The sequence below is a fragment of the Lucilia sericata genome, unplaced genomic scaffold (genome assembly GCF_015586225.1).
Source record: "Lucilia sericata isolate MDLA Ls3-8-SP2 unplaced genomic scaffold, ASM1558622v1 Contig000692F_arrow, whole genome shotgun sequence".
NCBI classification, from domain to species: Eukaryota; Metazoa; Arthropoda; class Insecta; order Diptera; family Calliphoridae; genus Lucilia; species Lucilia sericata.
In genome coordinates, this window is record NW_023994695.1 from 74,575 (window position 1) to 98,533 (window position 23,959).

The window sequence follows — 23,959 nt, forward strand, 5'->3', positions numbered from 1 at the left end:
TAATATTATTAAAAATATTAAAAAAATTCCTACAATTAGTTATTATTACAATAACTAGCGAAAATTTGGTATTGTATGGATTCTACATAATTCGAACAACTGTTCTAGAAATTGGTGGTTAACTAAACAATTGAAAGGTGTTTTAAGATGGAAATAAGCATAATTAGAAACTAAGTTATTGGTTAGTGTTTAATTAAAACTGAACTAGAACAGAACAGAACTAGAACAGAACTAAAGAACTGAACTAGAACTGAACTAGAACTGAACTAGAACTGAACTAGAACTGAACTAGAACTGAACTAGAACTGAACTAGAACTGAACTAGAACTGAACTAGAACTGAACTAGAACAGAACTAGAACTGAACTAGAACTGAACTAGAATTGAACTAGAATTGAACTAGAACTGAACTAGAACTGGACCAGAACTGAACTAGAACTGAACTAGAACTGAACTAGAACTGAACTAGAACTGAACTAGAACTGAACTAGAACTGAACTAGAACTGAACTAGAACTGAACTAGAACTGAACTAAAACTGAACTAGAACTGAACTAGAACTAGAACTGAACTAGAACTGAACTAGAACTGAACTAGAACTGAACTAGCACTGAACTAGAACTGAACTAGAACTGAACTAGAACTGAACTGGGACTAAACTGGAACTGAACTAGAACTGAACTAGAACTGAACTAGAACTGAACTAGAACTGAACTAGAACTGAACTAGAACTGAACTAGAACTGAACTAGAACTGAACTAGAACTGAACTAGAACTGAACTAGAACTGAACTAGAACTGAACTAGAACTGAACTAGAACTGACTAGAACTGAACTAGAACCTGAACTAGAACCTGAACTAGAACTGAACTAGAACTGAACTAGAACTGAACTAGAACTGAACTAGAACTGAACTAGAACTGAACTAGAACTGAACTAGAACTGAACTAGAACTGAACTAGAACTGAACTAGAACTGAACTAGAACTGAACTAGAACTGACTAGAACTGAACTAGAACTGAACTAGAACTGAACTAGAACTGAACTAGAACTGAACTAGAACTGAACTAGAACTGAACTAGACTGAACTAGAACTGACTAGACTGAACTAGAACTGAACTAGAACTGAACTAGAACTGAACTAGAACTGAACTAGAACTGAACTAGAACTGAACTAGAACTGAACTAGAACTGAACTAGAACTGAACTAGAACTGAACTAGAACTGAACTAGAAACTGAACTAGAACTGAACTAGAACTGAACTAGAACTGAACTAGAACTGAACTAGAACTGAACTAGAACTGAACTAGAACTGAACTAGAACTGAACTAGAACTGAACTAGAACTGAACTAGAACTGAACTAGAACTGACTAGAACTGAACTAGAACTGAACTAGAACTGAACTAGAACTGAACTAGAACTGAACTAGAACTGAACTAGAAACTGAACTAGAACTGAACTAGAACTGAACTAGAACTGAACTAGAACTGAACTAGAACTGAACTAGAACTGAACTAGAACTGAACTAGAACTGAACTAGAACTGAACTAGAACTGAACTAGAACTGAACTAGAACTGAACTAGAACTGAACTAGAACTGAACTAGAACTGAACTAGAACTGAACTAGAACTGAACTAGAACTGAACTAGAACTGAACTAGAACTGAACTAGAACTGAACTAAACTGAACTAGAACTGAACTAGAACTGAACTAGAACTGAACTAGAACTGAACTAGAACTGAACTAGAACTGAACTAGAACTGAACTAGAACTGAACTAGAACTGAACTAGAACTGAACTAGACTGAACTAGAACCGAACCAGAACTGAACTAGAACGAAGTAGGACTGAACTAGAACTAAACTAGAACTGAACTAGAACTGAACTAGAACTGAACTAGAACTGAACTAGAACTGAACTAGAACTGAACTAGAACTGAACTAGAACTGAACTAGAACTGAACTAGAACTGAACTAGAACTGAACTAGAACTGAACTAGAACTGAACTAGAACTGAACTAGAACTGAACTAGAACTGAACTAGAACTGAACTAGAACTGAACTAGAACTGAACTAGAACTGAACTGAACTAGAACTGAACTAGAACTGAACTAGAAATTAACTGAACTAGAAATTAACTGAACTAGAACTGAACTAGAACTAAACTAAACTGAACTAGAAATTAACTGAACTAGAACTGAACTAGAACTGGACTAGAACTGAACTAGAACTGAACTAGAACTGAACTAGAACTGAACTAGAACTGAACTAGAACTGAACTAGAACTGAACTAGAACTGAACTAGAACTGAACTAGAACTGAACTAGAACTGAACTAGAACTGAACTAGAACTGCACTGAACTAGAACTGAACTAGAACCGAACCAGAACTGAACTAGGACCGAACTGGACTGAACTAGAACTAACTAGAACTAAACTAGAACTGAACTAGAACTGATCTAGAATTGGACTGAACTGAATATTCAAGACTGGGTTTTAAACAGGTCTATACTGAAGACCAATAGACTTGGATCTATAATCATGACTATAGATTGATCTCTAGTCATGACTGATCTATAGTCGAGACTATAGTCTGATCTGTAGTCAACACTATAGCCTGATCTATAAAATTATATACTTGGCTATAGTCAATTTAATATACTGCTCTTAGACCGATCTATAGTCAAGACTGTAGACTAATCTATAGTCAATTACTATAGACCGATTTATAGTTAAGACTATATACTGATCAGTAATAAAGACTATACTCAAACTTTTGCTTATTCGATGTTATACTCCATTGGCCACTAACTCTATAAATCCTTAAATAATCAGCTATAAAATTACTCTTGCAAATAGGTACACATATACATATTTAGCTGAGTTTTTTGGACATACATTTGTACATACAAACAAAAGTTTTCAAAACTAATTAGTAACACTTTTAACATTTGCCCAAAGCAGGAATGGTACTTCTATGTGTAGACATTTTGTATATAGTATTATGTATAAAACTTTTTTACATACACATATACACAGACACACACACACGTACATATTATTATAAATACCATAATTTATGTATATATAAAATTTATATAAGTAAAAAATATATGTATATCAAATGAAGAAAGTAAGCAGTGTATTTAGTATACAAGTTTATATAATTAAATATATTTCGTAGTAAGTAATATTTTTTGATATGTAATAGCAAAAAGCGTGACAAAATTATACTCTATATATGTAAATAGTATTTGTTTGTATCTAGATATTATATACTTTTTTGATATGCTATTTTTTTTTTTTTTTTGAGTATATAAAACTACTTACTATTTGTATCTCGTTTTCACAAACCACTTTGCCATCAGGCCCCTAAATATATATTGTAAATAATAATTATGAAATAATTACCATACTATGATTTTTTTGTTTTTGTTTTTTGATTTTAGCTATTTAGTTTATATTTATATATAATTTGTGATTTAATGAAAAACTTTCTAATAGAATAAAATTCGAACAATACATTTAGAACGCACTGTGTTAGAGACAAGTTTTTCAAGGATAAATATTGACTTTTATATTTTGGATTTCTGGGGGGAAATTGTGTTTAAATAGAAACAGTTTTATGTAAGTTATAAAAAAGAAATGAAAATGGGAGAATTTTATTCAACAAACAAACTAGAACTAGAACAGACTAGATCCAAACTAGAGCAGAACTAACAACAGGAACAACAGAACTAGAACAGAACTGAACGCACCTAGACAGAACTAGAACAGAACTAGAACAGAACTAGAACAGAACTAGAACAGAACAGAACTAGAAAACTAGAACAGAACTAGAACAGAACAGAACTAGAACTAGAACAAACTAGAACAGAACTAGAACAGAACTAGAACAGAACTAGAAACAGAACTAGAACAGAACTAGAACAGAACTAGAACAGAACTAGAACAGAACTAGAACAGAACTAGAACAGAACTAGAACAGAACTAGAACAGAACTAGAACAGAACTAGAACAGAACTAGAACAGAACTAGAACAGAACTAGAACAGAACTAGAACAGAACTAGAACAGAACTAGAACAGAACTAGAACAGAACTAGAACAGAACTAGAACAGAACTAGAACAGAACTAGAACAGAACTAGAACTGAACTAGAACAGAACTAGAACAGAACTAGAACAGATCTAGAACAGAACTAGAACAGAACTAGAACAGAACTAGAACTGAACTAGAACTGAACTAGAACTGAACTGGAACTGAACTAGAACTGAAATAGAACTGAACTAGAACTGAACTAGAACTGAACTAGAACTGAACTAGAACTGAACTAGAACTGAACTAGAACTGAACTAGAACTGAACTAGAACTGAACTAGAACTGAACTAGAACTGAACTAGAACTGAACTAGAACTGAACTAGAACTGAACTAGAACTGAACTAGAACTGAACTAGAACTGAACTAGAACTGAACTAGAACTGAACTAGAACTGAACTAGAACTGAACTAGAACTGAACTAGAACTGAACTAGAACTGAACTAGAACTGAACTAGAACTGAACTAGAACTGAACTAGAACTGAACTAGAACTGAACTAGAACTGAACTAGAACTGAACTAGAACTGAACTAGAACTGAACTAGAACTGAACTAGAACTGAACTAGAACTGAACTAGAACTGAATCTAGAACTGAACTAGAACTGAACTAGAACTGAACTAGAAACTGAACTAGAACTGAACTAGAACTGAACTAGAACTGAACTAGAACTGAACTAGAACTGAACTAGAACTGAACTAGAACTAAACTAGAACTGAACTAGAACTGAACTAGAACTGAACTAGAACTGAACTAGAACTGAACTAGAACTGAAACTAGAACTGAACTAGAACTGAACTAGAACTGAACTAGAACTGAACTAGAAACTGAACTAGAACTGAACTAGAACTGAACTAGAACTGAACTAGAACTGAACTAGAACTGAACTAGAAATGAACTAGAACTGAACTAGAACTGAACTAGAACTGAACTAGAACTGAACTAGAACTGAACTAGAACTGAACTAGAACTGAACTAGAACTGAACTAGAACTGAACTAAACTGAACTAGAACTGAACTAGAACTGAACTAGAACTGAACTAGAACTGAACTAGAACTGAACTAGAACTGAACTAGAACTGAACTAGAACTGAACTAGAACTGAACTAGAACTGAACTAGAACTGAACTAGAACTGAACTAGAACTGAACTAGAACTGAACTAGAACTGAACTAGAACTGAACTAGAACTGAACTAGAACTGAACTAGAACTGAACTAGAACTGAACTAGAACTAAACTAGAACTGAACTAGAACTGAACTAGAACTGAACTAGAACTGAACTAAACTAAACTAGAACTGAACTAAACTAGAACTGAACTAGAACTGAACTAGAACTGAACTAGAACTGAACTAGAACTGAACTAGAACTGAACTAGAACTGAACTAGAACTGAACTAGAACTGAACTAGAACTGAACTAGAACTGAACTAGAACTGAACTAGAACTGAACTAGAACTGAACTAGAACTGAACTAGAACTGAACTAGAACTGAACTAGAACTGAACTAGAACTGAACTAGAACTGAACTAGAACTGAACTAGAAACTGAACTAGAACTGAACTAGAACTGAACTAGAACTGAACTAGAACTGAACTAGAACTGAACTAGAACTGAACTAGAACTGAACTAGAACTGAACTAGAACTGAACTAGAACTGAACTAAAACTAAACTAGAACTAAACTAGAACTGAACTAGAACTGAACTAGAACTGAACTAGAACTGAACTAGAAACTGAACTAGAACTGAACTAGAACTGAACTAGAACAGAACTAAAACTAGACATGTTTCCTAATAACTTCCCCCAGAGATCGTTATAAAAACTTCGTTTCAATGTCAAAGGTCTAATTCATTAAAAAATTATTTAAAATCTTAGGAATTTGTTTATATAAAATTTTCAAACGCTTGCTAAAAAAGACCCTTGAAAAAGTGCGTTCCACAATGTATTGTTTCTTTTACTGTACATGTGAAAATGTACACAATAATTAAATTTTTAAAAATTACTAATTAAGTGCTTTACAATTTCAAAAAGAAACTCTTTAAACTAAAATAATTTTTCAATAAACAAATTTATCCTTCATGGTATATATATATAAAAAACTCGAAAATAAACTTAATAATAACAAATTACCTTCTTGTACTTCAATGCCTTCGGCCTTCAAAAGATCGCGTAATTTTTGAATTTCCTCCTTAAGTTCGCGTATAAGTTTAGCATTGGCATCTTCATTGACCACAGCTTTGCAAACAATTTGTTTAGCACGATCGGCATATCTGAAAGTTAAAATATTATGCATAGTAAATTACTAAAATTAACAAAAAAGAATGAACTATTAAAAAAAACTTACCTCAAAGTACTTAAAGTCTCATCATAATTAATATCTGCTGGTGATATGGCTGCTATCATAGCAGTTTTGGAATTACCACCTAAATTTTCGCGCAGCAACCAGGTTAAAACCGAATCGCGATAAGGTATAAAATCAGCTTTTTTAGATTTTTTACTTTTGGAAGCCTAACGCGAAAGGAAGTTTTATAAGTTAGTAAAATGTTCAATTAGAAATTTATTGGGTTTTAAAGAAAAGAAAGGTTTTAACAAAATAACGTTATTTGTTATTTGTTAAATAACCTAAAAAGGTTTTAAACAAAATTAAAACATGCTTACTACAACTTAAAAATTATGAACAGTCCAGAGAATGTGTTTGTGTAATGAATAGTTCTATATTAGAATTGAAATAGAACTGAAATAGAACTGAAATAAAACTGAACTAGAACTGAAATAGAACTGAACTAGAACTGAACTAGAACTGAACTAGAACTGAACTAGAACTGAACTAGAACTGAACTAGAACTGAACTAGAACTGAACTAGAACTGAACTAGAACTGAACTAGAAATGAACTAGAACTGAACCAGAACTGAACTAGAACTGAACTAGAATTGAACTAGAAGTGAACTAGAACTGAACTAGTACTGAACTAGAAACTGAACTAGAATTGAACTAGAACTGAACTAGAACTGAACTACAACTGAACTAGAACTGAACTAGAATTGAACTAGAACTGAACTAGAACTGAACTAGAACTGAACTAGAACTGAACTAGAACTGAACTAGAACTGAACTAGAACTGAACTAGAACTGAACTAGAACTGAACTAGAACTGAACTAGAACTGAACTAGAACTGAACTAGAACTGAACTAGAACTGAACTAGAACTGAACTAGAACTGAACTAGAACTGAACTAGAACTGAAGTAGAACTAGAACTGAACTAGAACTGAACTAGAACTGAACTAGAACTGAACTAGAACTGAACTAGAACTGAACTAGAACTGAACTAGAACTGAACTAGAACTGAACTAGAACTGAACTAGAACTGAACTAGAACTGAACTAGAACGAACTAGAACTGAACTAGAACTGAACTAGAACTGAACTAGAACTGAACTAGAACTGAACTAGAACTGAACTAGAACTGAACTAGAACTGAACTAGAACTGAACTAGAACTGAACTAGAACTGAACTAGAACTGAACTAGAACTGAACTAGAAACTGAACTAGAACTGAACTAGAACTGAACTAGAACTAAACTAGAACTGAAATTGAACTGAACTAGAACTGAACTAGAACTGAACCAGAACTGAACTAGAACTGAACTAGAACTGAACTAGAAACTGAACTAGAACTGAACTAGAACTGAACTAGAACTGAACTAGAAATGAACTAGAACTGAACTAGAACTGAACAAGAAACTGAACTAGAACTGAACTAGAACTGAACTAGAACTGAACTAGAATGAACTAGAACTGAACTAGAACTGAACTAGAACTGAACTTGAACAATGAACTAGAACTGAACTAGAACTGAACTAGAACTGAACTAGAACTGAACTAGAACTGAACTAGAATTGAACTAGAACTGAACTAGAACTGAACTAGAACTGAACTTGAACTGAACTAGAACTGAACTAGAAACTGAACTAGAACTGAACTAGAACTGAACTAGAACTGAACTAGAACTAAACTAGAACTGAATTAGAACTGAACTAGGACTGAACTAGAACTGAACTAGAACTGAACTAGAACTGAACTAGAACTGAACTAGAACTGAACTAGAACTGAACTAGAACTGAACTAGAACTGAACAGAACTAACTAGAACTGAACTAGAACTGAACTAGAACTGAACTAGAACTGAAACTAGAACTGAACTAGAACTGAACTAGAACTGAACTAGAACTGAACTAGAACTGAACTAGAACTGAACTAGAACTGAACTAGAACTGAACTAGAACTGAACTAGAACTGAACTAGAACTGAACTAGAACTGAACTAGAACTGAACTAGAACTGAACTAGAACTGAACTAGAACTGAACTAGAACTGAACTAGAACTGAACTAGAACTGAACTAGAACTGAACTAGAACTGAACTAGAACTGAACTAGAACTGAACTAGAATGAACTAGAACTGAACTAGAACTGAACTAGAACTGAACTAGAACTGAACTAGAACTGAACTAGAACTGAACTAGAACTGAACTAGAACTGAACTGAACTGAACTAGAACTGAACTAGAACTGAACTAGAACTGAACTAGAACTGAACTAGAACTGAACTAGAACTGAACTAGAACTGAACTAGAACTGAACTAGAACTGAACTAGACTGAATTGAACTAGAACTGAACTGAACTGACTAGAACTGAACGAAACTAGAACTGAACTAGAACTGAACTAGAACTGAACTAGAACTGAACTAGAACTGAACTAGAACTGAACTAGAACTGAACTAGAACTTAACTAGAACTGAACTAGAACTGAACTAGAACTGAACTAGAACTGAATTAGAAACTGAACTAGAACTGAACTAGAACTGAACTAGAACTAGCTAGAACTAACTAGAACTGAACTAGAACTGAACTAGAACAGAACTGAACCTTGAAATTAGTACTAGTACTAGAACTGAATTAGAACTAGAAATGAACTAAAATTAAACATTATTCCCGTTAATTTCGAAAATTATCGTACATGTCTTTAGGTCTCCATGTATTTTGTGTTGTTTTCGTCAACATGCATAAAATGATATTTGGATGAATTATGATTGAAACAAAAATAATTTAAATTTAAAAAACTTTTTTTAACAAAAATTTCAAAATTAACATTTCTTTTTTTTCTTCTTGTTATTTTAAATAAATTCTTTAATACTTTTAAAATTCGCTTAACTTTCATACTTACAGACTGTTTTAATTATACAGACACACATTAAAACGTTTCAAAATTAAGAACCACAAATTATCGATGAAAGAAAATAAAGTGAAATTTTTGGGTTTTTAGAAAATTGTTGTGATATTAAAACATACATATTTGTTTTCAATAAATAATTTTCAAAAAACAAGAATCGTACAACCAATTGTAACAATATATATATACAACGATATAAATAACCAAAAAAATTAAAATAATAATGTTAAGTGATAACTAGTTAAAAATGATAACTGTGTTTTGATTAGTATTAAATCACTGTTTCTGTAAAACTAAGAAACGTTTATAAAGAATTACAAATGAGAGATATTTCTCATTTATAATTCTGGACAAATTCTTTCTAAGTTCTACAAAAACAGTTTTAGATCTTTTTTTAAATTATTTAAAAACTTACAATTTCAGCTAGAGCAGAAATAACTTTGCCCAATGTTGTCAGGGATTTATTGATGTTAGCACCCTCCTTAAGACGTGTACCCTTGGCTCCAGTCGAATCGGCTCTTTCGGAACCGGCCAAATCGACTAAACTGATTTTCGACACCTTTTCGGTAATCAAATCGTCATGGTGTCATGACGTCTTGGGTAAAGAATATAGTGAAGACAGCATGAGAACGAGAACTGGTCTCATTCATGTTAGTGGCGGCCACTGTACGGGCCTTATTACCCTCATCTATGAGATCGTGTATATCTTCGTAACTGGTTACAAGCCAGTTTGGAGAGATCCTCTACATAGGGACCCATAAAGGATGTTCACGTTACACGTAAATTACCCTTATTTTTGGGATTTAACAAATCACGCACTCGTTCGCAATAGATTTCCATATAAGAGACCTCGACCTGCAAAACAATGAAAGTTTGTTAAGAAGCAAAAAAAAAAAATCAAGTTTTTAAAAAACTCACCGAATATTTTAATTCTCCCGTTTTCTGTGGAACGTATACGATTGAATAGATCTTTACAGATCATGGGTATTATACCCTCTTGATGTTCTTCCTGTTTACCCATCATGGTATAAGATTTACCAGCTCCTGTCTGCCATAGGCAAATATACACACATTATAGCCATCAAAGGAATGCTGTAACATTTCTTCGCCTATATCTTTATAGACCATAGCCTGTGTGGAAAAGTCAGGATCTTTGGGCTGAAATTTAAAAAAATTGTGTCATTATTTGTTATTTAAGAAACAGAGATAGAGAGAAACCACTTACATTATGTGACCAATAGGAATAATCAAAATTGAAAACGTTTTATAGCTTCACTGGAATTGGGTGGAACTTTTGGATTTGTTATGGCTGCAAACATATGAATCAAATCATTTTTAATTAAAGTTTGAATAAGTTGAATAATTTTAAATTTGGTCCCCCAAATATACTCTAGTCCACGCTACAGTCAATAGCATAGATAACAGTCTTTGGTTTGGACTATAGATTTGACTATAGTCAGGTCTATAGTCTGGACATATTCTAGTCTATAGCCCAGACTATAGTCTAGCCTAAAGTTCACACACTATACTCTATAATCCGGACTATAGTCCTATTGTTCGAACTACAGTCAAGTCTATAGTCCAGACTATCGTCTAGAGGGTAGTAACAGACTAGAGTCTTATCCATAGGCCAGACTGGAGACTGATCTTGAACTAGAACTGAACTAGAGCTGAACTAGAACTGAACTAGAACTGAACTAGAACTGAACTAGAACGGAACTAGAACTGAACAGAACTGAACTAGAACTGAACTAGAACTGAACTAGAACTGAACTAGAACTGGAACTAGAACAGAACTAGAACTTGAACTAGAACGGAACTAGAACTGAACTAGAACTGACTAGAACTGAACTAGAACTGAACTAGAACTGAACTAGAACTGAACTAGAACTGAACTAAGAAGAACTAGACTAGAACTTGAACTGAACTAGAACTGAACTAGAACTGAACTAGAACTGAACTAGAACTGAACTAGAACTGACTAGAACTGAACTAGAACTGACTAGAACGGAACTAGAACTGAACTAGAACTGAACTAGAACTGAACTAGAACTGAACTAGAACGAACTAGGAACGAGAACTAGAACTGAACTAGAACTGACTAGAACTGAACTAGAACTGAACTAGAACTGAACTAGAACTGAACTAGAACTGAACTAGAACTGAACTAGAACTGAACTAGAACTGAACTAGAACTGAACTAGAACTGAACTAGAACTGAACTAGAACTGAACTAGAACTGAACTAGAACTGAACTAGAACTGAACTAGAACTGAACTAGAACTGAACTAGAACAGAACTAGAACTGAACTAGAACTGAACTAGAACTGAACTAGAACTGAACTAGAACTGAACTAGAACTGAACTAGAACTGAACTAGAACTGAACTAGAACTGAACTGAACTAGAACAGAACTAGAACTGAACTAGAACTGAACTAGAACTGAACTAGAACTGAACTAGAACTGAACTAGAACTGAACTAGAACTGAACTAGAACTGAACTAGAACTGAACTAGAACTGAACTAGAACTGAACTAGAACTGAACTAGAACTGAACTAGAACTGAACTAGAACTGAACTAGAACTAGAACTGAACTAGAACTGAACTAGAACTGAACTAGAACTGAACTAGAACTGAACTAGAACTGAACTAGAACTGAACTAGAACTGAACTAATACTGAACTAGAACTGAACTAGAACTGAACTAGAACTGAACTAGAACTGAACTAAACTGAACTAGAACTGAACTAGAACTGAACTAGAACTGAACTAGAACTGAACTAGAACTGAACTAGAACTGAACTAGAACTGAACTAGAACTGAACTAGAACTGAACTAGAACTGAACTAGAACTGAACTAGAACTGAACTAGAACTGAACTAGAACTGAACTAGAACTGAACTAGAACTGAACTAGAACTGAACTAGAACTGAACTAGAACTGAACTAGAACTGAACTAGAACTGAACTAGAACTGAACTAGAACTGAATGAACTAGAAACTGAACTAGAACTGAACTAGAACTGAACTAGAACTGAACTAGAACTGAACTAGAACTGAACTAGAACTGAACTAGAACTGAACTAGAACTGAACTAGAACTGAACTAGAACTGAACTAGAACTGAACTAGAACTGAACTAGAACTGAACTAGAACTGAACTAGAACTGAACTAGAACTGAACTAGAACTGAACTAGAACTGAACTAGAACTGAACTAGAACTGAACTGAACTGAACTGAACTAGAACTGAACTAAACTGAACTAGAACTGAACTAGAACTGAACTAGAACTGAACTAGAACTGAACTAGAACTGAACTAGAACTGAACTAGAACTGAACTAGAACTGAACTAGAACTGAACTAGAACTGAACTAGAACTGAACTAGAACTGAACTAGAACTGAACTAGAACTGAACTAGAACTGAACTAGAACTGAACTAGAACTGAACTAGAACTGAACTAGAACTGAACTAGAACTGAACTAGAACTGAACTAGAACTGAACTAGAACTGAACTAGAACTGAACTAGAACTGAACTAGAACTGAACTAGAACTGAACTAGAACTGAACTAGAACTGAACTAGAACTGAACTAGAACTGAACTAGAACTGAACTAGAACTGAACTAGAACTGAACTAGAACTGAACTAGGACTGAACTAGACTATAGTTTATTCTATATTCCAGATTTATGGCCAAAAAATGTCTATAGTCCCGAGTATGATCTTGTCCGCAGACCAGACTATAGTCTTGTCTATAATACAGACTATAGTATATTCTAGCCAAGACAATGGTCCAGATTATAATCTAGTCTATAGTTAAGATTAGAATTTAGCTTATAGTCTGGATTATTGTCTGTTTGGTATAGTCTACAGTCCAAATTATATTTTAGTTTATAGCCCCAGCTAAGTCTTGTAGCAAGATGCATGCTATTGTCTAGTCTAAAGACCTCAATCTAAAGTCCAAACCTGTACTATAGGCTATAGTTTAGTTAAGAATTAAAATATGATTTTTTATTTCATCACTTACCGGTGGTGGTGCCATCGAACATTTCTATAATACATTTTGATTCTCGACTGATTTCCCTTGAGTTAAAGGGTCGCACTCGAACCGCCACTTTAACGGACGACATGTTGGCGGTGAGTGGGCCAAATAAAATTTGGCCTTAATTTATGTGAAAAGAATTTATGGACCTAAAATAAAAGTAAAGAAAAAGAAGAAAATTTAGTAAATATTCAAATAGTTTCTAATAGTTTCCCTTTTTTAAACTAACAAAATTTCCCCACTTTTTCCAACAATTTGTATAAAAATCCTTTAATATTTAATTCCTTTAATCGTAAATCACCTTTAACGTATTAACTTGACTAAAAATAACTAACAATAACAATTGGAACTTTTCATATACAAGGCAAATTTTATTTATTCATAAATAACTTCCAATACTTGTCTCCTTGTAAAATTATTGCTTTAACAAACTGTAGCAAATAAACTACCCCCTGTTAATTTTGCCATAAAATAAAGACTTAAGTAGTCATAATATCAAAATATTTATTACTTTTACACACAAATTTCCTAATTCCCGAAATACTAAAATAAAATAAATCACAACAATTTTATTAGTAGACAGGAGCAGCATATGATCCACACAATAAATTTCTAATACAATAGAAGAAAGAAAGCAAAAACCATAACATTTCCAATGCGCACATAAAATCCACATACAAACAGTCCAATACGTATATATGTAAAGAAGAAGAAGCAGCAGCAGAAGTACAAATACAACAATAAAAAACATATGAAATTCCAAAATTTGTTGCATGAGTCATCGTAACAAAAGGATTCCATAAAAAAGTAACCCCCAAACCCCGCTATCAAACACCCTTTTAAGTTTTACTACTATTTTGAAAAGAATGAAAAATTTTTAAATTTTTCAAAAAAGTTTTAATTAAATGCTAAAATATTAACAATATATAAAGTTTAATTTAAAACTATTTTGATTATTATGCATTATTTTGATTCTTTTCTTCCTAGTTTAGTTTCCAAATGTTATCACATCTTCGTGCCAGGAAGTTATGGCAACACTAACAATAATTAGGTGGGACCCCACCTTAATCAATATTTGCTTTTCTATTAGTTATTTAACTAATATTATAAATATTAGTTATAATTATGTTTATTACAATTGAAATTGTTATTTAGTAAGACTTCAACAAAATTTAAGTTTCGAAAATATTACTATAATTACCAACTATTTCTACTTTTTATAGTCTTGATATTAATAGGATACAAGCTTTCTAAGTCCCTACATCTAGACTATATAGCATTTTGCTTGTTGACGGACAGACATTTTCAATACAAAAAAAATGTAAGGACTTGAATTAAATACTAGATCCTTAAAAAATTAGATTTAAATTAAATACTTTCCCTGTAGCAAAAAGTCCATTGACTGAACTATGGACTATACTATAGACTAGACTACAGACTAGACTATAGACTTGAATATAGACAAGACTATAGACTTGACTACAGACTAGACTATATACTTGAATATAGACTAGACTATACACTATAATATAGACTATAGACTGGACTACAGACTATACTATAGACTAGACTAGACCATAGAGAGGTTAGACTATAGACTAGACTATAGAATGGACTAATAGACTAGACTAGACTAGACTATAGACTAGACTATAGACGAGACTATAGACTAGACTATAGACTAGACTATAGACTAGACTATAGACTAGACTATAGACTAGACTATAGACTAGACTATAGACTAGACTATAGACTAGACTATAGACTAGACTATAGACTAGACTATAGACTAGACTATAGACTAGACTATAGACTAGACTATAGACTAGACTATACTAGACTATAGACTACTATAGACTAGACTAAAGACTAGACCTAGACTAGACTTAGACTAGACTATAGACTAGACTATAGACTAGACTATAGACTAGACTATAGACTAGACTATAGACTAGACTATAGACTAGACTATAGACTAGACTATAGACTAGACTATAGACTAGACTATAGACTAGACTATAGACTAGACTATAGACTAGACTATAGACTAGACTATAGACTAGACTATAGACTAGACTATAGACTAGACTATAGACTAGACTATAGACTAGACATAGACCTAGACTATAGACTAGACTATAGACTAGACTATAGACTAGACTATAGACTAGACTATAGACTAGACTATAGACTAGACTATAGACTAGACTATAGACTAGACTATAGACTAGACTATAGACTAGACTATAGACTAGACTATAGACTAGACTATAGACTAGACTATAGACTAGACTATAGACTAGACTATAGACTAGACTATAGACTAGACTATAGACTAGACTATAGACTAGACTATAGACTAGACTATAGACTAGACTATAGACTAGACTATAGACTAGACTATAGACTAGACTAGACTAGACTATAGACTAGACTATAGACTAGACTATAGACTAGACTATAGACTAGACTATAGACTAGACTATAGACTAGACTATAGACTAGACTATAGACTAGACTATAGACTAGACTATAGACTAGACTATAGACTAGACTATAGACTAGACTATAGACTATACTATAGACTAGACTATAGACTAGACTATAGACTAGACTATAGACTAGACTATAGACTAGACTATAGACTAGACTATAGACTAGACTATAGACTAGACTATAGACTAGACTATAGACTAGACTATAGACTAGACTATAGACTAGACTATAGACTAGACTATAGACTAGACTATAGACTAGACTATAGACTAGACTATAGACTAGACTATAGACTAGACTATAGACTAGACTATAGACTAGACTCTAGACTAGACTATAGATAGACTATAGACTAGACTATAGACTAGACTATAGACTAGACTATAGACTAGACTATAGACTAGACTATAGACTAGACTATAGACTAGACTATGACGACTATAGACTAGACTATAGACTAGACTATAGACTAGACTATAGACTAGACTATAGACTAGACTATAGACTAGACTATAGACTAGACTATAGACTAGACTATAGACTAGACTATAGACTAGACTATAGACTAGACTATAGACTAGACTATAGACTAGACTATAGACTAGACTATAGACTAGACTATAGACTAGACTATAGACTAGACTATAGACTAGACTATAGACTAGACTATAGACTAGACTATAGACTAGACTATAGACTAGACTATAGACTAGACTATAGACTAGACTATAGACTAGACTATAGACTAGATATAGACTAGACTATAGACTAGACTATAGACTAGACTATAGACTAGACTATAGACTAGACTATAGACTAGACTATAGACTAGACTATAGACTAGACTATAGACTAGACTATAGACTAGACTATAGACTAGACTATAGACTAGACTATAGACTAGACTGTAGACTAGACTATAGACTAGACTATAGACAGACTATAGACTAGACTATAGACTAGACTATAGACTAGACTATAGACTAGACTATAGACTAGACTATAGACTAGACTATACACCAGATGACAGAACAAATTATATATAAATTGTAGACCAGGCAATAGTCCAGAATATATTCCAAGCTATAAATCAGACAATAATCGAGACTTTAGTATATAGTAGTAGTTCATATTATAAACTAGAGAATAGTACAAACTATAGATTCATTATAGTCTAGGCCTAAGACCAAACTTTAGTCCAGACAGTAAACACAAAACAATAAAATATATCAGACAATAGTCCAGACAATAGACCAGACTTTAATCAGTACTATTAAAAAGATTATGGACCCGATAGAGAATCAGTCTATAAAACAGACTATAGCCCAACGTATAGAATAGACTATATTCTAGACAATAATACATATTATAAACCGTACTGTAGTCCAGACTATAGAAAAAAATATTCTAGAATGTAGACCTGACTACAATTCAGACTATAGATCAAATTGTATTCGAGACTCCAGATTATAGACTAGACTAGACAATAGTACAGACTACAGTCCAGACTATAGACCATATAATACACCGGGCAAGAGAGCAGATTATATTCCGGTCAATAGAACAGTTTATAGCTAAGACAATAGACAACACTATGGACCAGACTATTGGAGTTAATATAGATTAGACTATGGGAAAATATATAGTTAAAATTCTATTTTACATTAGATTTCCTTCAATATTTCTTCAAAGAAGTCTACATTTCTAGATAAAAATCTATTTTGAAATTCTTAAAGCAAATTAAAAAATCCATTTGTTTCGATTTAAAATTTACCTTTCGGTTTAGTAATGATTTGTAGAGAGTAATCCTTAGGATTAACACTTTTATAGGCGAGTCATTGATTTTCACTTTTTTCAAATAGTAAATTTTTTAGTTATTTTTTAAATTTTAAACACGTTGCACTTTTTTTTATAGTATTTTAAACTTTTCAGCTTTTTTAATGAAAATTTGGCTGTAATTTTATAACTTTTAATAAAATAACACACATGTTTTTAAAATTTCATAAAATGGTATATGCTTTTTAAAAAATATTTAGAAAACATGCACAGGTAATGATTTAAAAAAAAATTAATTAATTAATTACAAAATTTTAGAAAAATTTTCAAAAGTCATTAATAGAATAAAGCAAAAACAACTTTATATGGGTAAAATTTTATTACAAAATCTATAATTTTTTAATAAAATTTCTATAAAATTAAAGAAAAATTACTTGTTTTTACAAATTTAATAATTATTATTTATTTATCCGAAAAATATCGTCTTTTATTAAACTAATTACAGGCCCTTGATTATAAAATTTCTTGAGAATAAAGGATATAATGGAAAAATACCTCTTTCTAACCATATGATTTGGTTGGAAATGATTTGCGTTAGTCATAGCTTAGTAGAAGAACAAGAACAAGAGAATAGAAAAGCTCTAACAAAAGAGAGTGTACAAAAATATTAGATTATCCTTCATTGTTATTGTTTTTTTTTTTTTTTGCTTTTAATTTGACGTATTATATTGTTATTGTTGTGTTTTCATTTTTTTTTTCGTTGGCGTTTTTCTTTGTTGTGATTTTTATGGATGGATGCCATATTGTTTGTATATTTTCGTAACTCCCCCTTCTTTCACCAACTACCATTTCAACATCCTTCATTTTCTATTATCTTGACCTTTATTAATAAATTTTCTTGTTATCTATACTAAATACTGAACTCACTCTTTCTCTCTTTGTTATCACTCTCTTTATCACTCAATTTTTATCTCTCTCTCTTTAGTTTATATTTATGTCAAATAAAGTCTACACTTTTCTACTCTACCCTTGGTTATTTGCTTCGTATTTATATGCAAATTTTTATGAAAATAATTCTACACAAATAAGTTTATAGAAGAAAATTTTTATAACACTCCTACACTTGAAAATTTCCAATTGCTAAAAAAGAAAGAAATGGAAAAAAAAGTTGCTAAGAAGTTTTCAGAAGTTTGGTGTCAAGAGAAAATTTTCTTGACATATTTGCATATTTTCAATGCGAGATAAGTCAGTATAAGTTTGTAATTATAAAGCATCATTGTCAAAATACTTTTGACACTCAAAACGCATTTACCTATAGACAATTACAATTAAAAATTCGATTACTACTCAAGTTCAACATTTTAGTTCAGTTCTAGTTTAACTCTAGTTCAGTTCTAGTTTAGTTCAGTTCAGTCTAGTTCAGTCTAGTTCAGTTCTAGTTCAGTTCTAGTTCAGTTCTAGTTCAGTTCTAGTTCAGTTCTAGTTCAGTTTAGTTCAGTTCTAGTTCAGTTCTAGTTCAGTTCTAGTTCAGTTCTAGTTCAGTTCTAGTTCAGTTCTAGTTCAGTTCTAGTTCAGTTCTAGTTCAGTTCTAGTTCAGTTCTAGTTCAGTTCTAGTTCAGTTCTAGTTCTAGTTCTGTTCTAGTTCTGTTCTAGTTCTGTTCTAGTTCTGTTCTAGTTCTGTTCTAGTTCTGTTCTAGTTCTGTTCTAGTTCTGTTTCTAGTTCTGTTCTAGTTCTGTTCTAGTTCTGTTCTAGTTCTGTTCTAGTTCTGTTCTAGTTCTGTTCTAGTTCTGTTCTAGTTCTGTTCTAGTTCTGTTCTAGTTCTGTTCTAGTTCTGTTCTAGTTCTGTTCTAGTTCTGTTCTAGTTCTGTTCTAGTTCTGTTCTAGTTCTGTTCTAGTTCTGTTCTAGTTCTGTTCTAGTTTGTTCTAGTTCTGTTCTAGTTCTGTTCTAGTTCTGTTCTTTCTGTCTAGTTCTGTTCTAGTTCTGTTCTAGTTCTGTTCTAGTTCTGTTCTAGTTCTGTTCTAGTTCTGTTCTAGTTCTGTTCTAGTTCTAGTTCTGTTCTAGTTCCGTTCTAGTTCTGTTCTAGTTCTGTTCTAGTTCTGTTTTAGTTCTGTTCTAGTTCTGTTCTAGTTCTGTTCTAGTTCTGTTCTAGTTCTGTTCTAGTTCTGTTCTAGTTCTGTTCCAGTTCTGTTCTAGTTCTGTTCTAATTCTGTTCTAGTACTGTTTCTGTTCTGTTCTAGTTCTGTTCTAGTTCTGTTCTAGTTCTGTTTTAGTTCTGTTCTAGTTCTGTTCTAGTTCTGTTCTAGTTTTGTTCTAGTTCTGTTCTAGTTCTGTTCTAGTTCTGTTCTAGTTCTGTTCTAGTTCTGTTCTAGTTCTGTTCTAGTTCTATTCTAGTTCTGTTCTAGTTCTATTCTAGTTCTGTTCCAGTTCTGTTCTAGTTCTGTTCTAGTTCTGTTCTAGTTCTGTTCTAGTTCTGTTCTAGTTCTGTTCTAGTTCTGTTCTAGTTCTGTTCTAGTTCTGTTCTAGTTCTGTTCCAGTTCTGTTCTAGTTCTGTTCTAGTTCTGTTCTAGTTCTGTTCTAGTTCTGTTCTAATTCTGTTCTAGTTCTGATCTAGTTCTGTTCTAGTTCTGTTCTAGTTCTAGTTCTGTTCTAGTTCTAGTTCTGTTCTAGTTCTAGTTCTAGTTCTGTTCTAGTTCTAGTTCTAGTTCTGATCTAGTTCTGTTCTAGTTCTGTTCTAGTTCTGTTCTAGTTCTGTTCTAGTTCTGTTCTAGTTCTGTTCTAGTTCTGTTCTAGTTCTGTTCTAGTTCTGTTCTAGTTCTGTTCTAGTTCTGTTCTAGTCTGTTCTAGTTCTGTTCTGTTCTAGTTCTATTCTAGTTCTGTTCTAGTTCTGTTCTAGTTCTGTTCTAGTTCTGTTCTAGTCTAGTTCTGTTCTAGTTCTGTTCTAGTTCTGTTCTAGTTCTGTTCTAGTTCTGTTCTAGTTCTGTTCTAGTTCTGTTCTAGTTCTGTTCTAGTTCTGTTCTAGTTCTGTTCTAGTTCTGTTCTAGTTCTGTTCAGTTCTGTTCTAGTTCTGTTCTAGTTCTGTTCTAGTTCTGTTCTAGTTCTGTTCTAGTTCTGTTCTAGTTCTGTTCTAGTTATGTTCTAGTTCTGTTCTAGTTCTGTTCTAGTTCTGTTCTAGTTCTGTTCTAGTTCTGTTCTAGTTATGTCTAGTTCCTGTTCTAGTTCTGTTCTAGTTCTGTTCTAGTTCTGTTCTAGTTCTGTTTCTAGTTCTGTTCTAGTTCTGTTCTAGTGCTGTTCTAGTTCTGTTCTAGTTCTGTTCTAGTTCTGTTCTAGTTCTGTTTGTTCTGTTCTAGTTCGTTCAGTTCTGTTCTAGTTCTGTTCTAGTTCTGTTCTAGTTCTGTTCTAGTTCTAGTTCTGTTCTAGTTCTGTTCTAGTTCTGTTCTGGTTCTGGTTCTAGTTCTAGTTCTGTTCTAGTTCTGTTCTAGTTCTGTTCTAGTTCTGTTCTAGTTCTGTTCTAGTTCTATTCTAGTTCTGTTCTAGTTCTGTTCTAGTTCTGTTCTAGTTCTGTTCTAGTTCTGTTCTAGTTCTGTTCTAGTTCTGTTCTAGTTCTAGTTCTGTTCTTGTTCTAGTTCTAGTTCTGTTCTAGTTCTGTTCTAGTTCTGTTCTCTGTTCTAGTTCTTTCTGTTCTAGTTCTAGTTCTGTTCTAGTTCTGTCTAGTTCTGTTCTAGTTCTGTTCTAGTTCTGTTCTAGTTTGTTCTAGTTCTGTTCTAGTTCTGTTCTAGTTGTTCTAGTTATGTTCTAGTTCTGTTCTAGTTCTGTTCTAGTTATGTTCTAGTTCTGTTCTAGTTCTGTTCCAGTTCTAGTTCTAGTTCTGTTCTGTTCTAGTTCTGTTCTAGTTCTGTTCTAGTTCTGTTCTAGTTCTGTTCTAGTTGTTTTCTGTTGATTAATTAAAAACTATAAAACTTATAAGACAATACAACTCAGGTTGTGAATTGCACAAATGTTTTCATTTAATTTATATATTTCTCTTTAATTTTATAGAAATTTTCAACGATATTCTCTGTTTAAGAGCGTAAAAGATATAAAATATATGTAAAACTCTAAAACCCTGAATCACTATATACGATATATAATAAATACATAAAAAGTAATGAAAAAAAAATTCTTAAAAAACTTGTTTTTACAAAAAGTAATTAAAATATGTTTAATTATAACGAAATTAAAACAAAAAATTTTGTATGAATTTTGCGATGATTTGAAATGATTTTGATTTTTCTTTTGAAAATTTTGTTACCAATTATTTAAATTATTTAAAGAATTATTTTTTTGTTTAATAAGTTGGCATAAATATTGGTTGTTTTTTAAGTATAATAATATTTTGTTGTTGTTGCTGATGTTGTTGTTGTTCTTGATTTTGTTGTTGTTGTTGTACAGAATTATCTGTTAAAATATTAGTAAAATTAACAAAATTCGCTGTTAATTGAAAATCATCCAATAATTGTATTAAAGTTTTTTGTGTTGTTGCACAAATAAGTAATAAAATTATAATTGTTGTTAAAATTAGTGAAAATATTAAAAAATATCCAAAGAAGCACATTACAATTAACAAAAACAAATTAATTAAAGAAATATACTGGTTTTAGTTTTTAAATTTATTTTTTACAAATTTTTTATACTTTTTTTAAATTGCTTAAAACTTTTGCAAAATTTTCATTTAAACACACACACTCAAGCACTGGCACTTTGTGTCTAGAAAAGAACTATTTTTCTACTTTATTATACAGAAAATTTATTTTTTCATAGAGAAAAAATTTCCTTTTTTGTCGAAATTTTTAAACAATTTTCTTTATTTTTATTAAACAAATATTATATTTTTCTTTTTTAGGTTTAATTTTTTCATAAATTTTATTAAAAACTTTACTTTTTCTTTAGAAATATGATTTTTTTATAATTTTTTCTCGGTTTAAAATCGATTAAAAGCCGTTTTCGTTTTATGATTCACTATTTTTTATTTAATTTTTTTTTTTTTCAAATATTTTTATTCTTTTAGTAACCCACGACCGTTGTGTGTACCCAATAAGGGTAGATTTCGTTTTGAGCAGTGAAAATACTTTTGTTACTTTTGCTACCATTTCAAAATGAGGGTAAAATTTACACCCTTTTAAGGCGCAGGCGTTAAACCACACAATTTATTGGAGAACACGATGAGTATTCCAGCAACAACAACAACGACTTAAACTACAATATAGAAAAACATGTATTGAAACTAATATAACTATTAAAATATATTTTATTTATCTTGAACCATTGGGGAATTTGACAAAACTAGTTAAATGTCCAAATCAAATTTTAGAGTAGAAAAGAAAGCAAAAACATATGGCAACTCCAGAAAATAAATTCTACCCCCAAATAGAAACAAAGACACTGGGAGAAAAAATTTTAAGCTAAATACTAGGAACCACAGACAGAACTAGAACAAAACTAGAACACAACTAGAACTAGAACAGAACAGAACTAGAACAGAACTAGAACAGAACTAGAACAGAACTAGAACAGAACTAGAACAGAACTAGAACAGAACTAGAACAGAACTAGAACAGAACTAGAACAGAACTAGAACAGAACTAGAACAGAACTAGAACAGAACTAGAACAGAACTAGAACAGAACTAGAACAGAACTAGAACAGAACTAGAACAGAACTAGAACAGAACTAGAACAGAACTAGAACAGAACTAGAACAGAACTAGAACAGAACTAGAACAGAACTAGAACAGAACTAGAACAGAACTAGAACAGAACTAGAACAGAACTAGAACAGAACTAATACAGAACTAGAACAGAACTAATACAGAACTAGAACTGAACAGAACTAGAACAGAACTAGAACAGAACTAGAACAGAACTAGAACAGAACTAGAACAGAACTAGAACAGAACTAGAACAGAACTAGAACAGAACTAGAACAGAACTAGAACAGAACTAGAAACTAGAACAGAACTAGAACAGAACTAGAACAGAACTAGAACAGAACTAGAACAGAACTAGAACAGAACTAGAACAGAACTAGAACAGAACTAATACAGAACTAGAACAGAACTAATACAGAACTATCTAGGCTTGACTATAGATAGTCTATAATGTGGACTATAGATTGTCTATAGTCTGGACTATAGATTGTCTATAGTCTGGCCTATAGATTGTCTATAGTCTGGAATATAGGTTGGCTATAGTCTGGAATATAGATTGTCTATAGTCTGGACTATAGATTGTCTATAGTCTGGACTATAGATTGTCTATAGTCTGGAATATAGATTGTCTAT

The 23,959-nt window shown here is 32.1% G+C and overlaps 1 protein-coding gene across 1 annotated transcript in view; it reads right to left on the minus strand.

Annotated features, from left to right (window-relative positions):
* The window catches only part of LOC119607421 (kinesin-like protein unc-104), a 59,566-nt gene extending 37,619 nt beyond the window's left edge, over nt 1-21,947 (minus strand). Inside the window, 13 exon segments of the mRNA XM_037961313.1 lie at nt 6,226-6,365; nt 6,440-6,603; nt 9,741-9,902; nt 9,904-10,047; nt 10,049-10,180; nt 10,244-10,264; nt 10,266-10,375; nt 10,378-10,483; nt 10,551-10,583; nt 10,585-10,634; nt 13,355-13,520; nt 17,641-17,817; nt 21,932-21,947. Coding sequence (XP_037817241.1) covers nt 6,226-6,365; nt 6,440-6,603; nt 9,741-9,902; nt 9,904-10,047; nt 10,049-10,180; nt 10,244-10,264; nt 10,266-10,375; nt 10,378-10,483; nt 10,551-10,583; nt 10,585-10,634; nt 13,355-13,457 — 1,165 coding nt within the window. The 5' untranslated portion in view covers nt 13,458-13,520; nt 17,641-17,817; nt 21,932-21,947.
* Nucleotides 21,948-23,959: the final 2,012 nt, after the last annotated feature.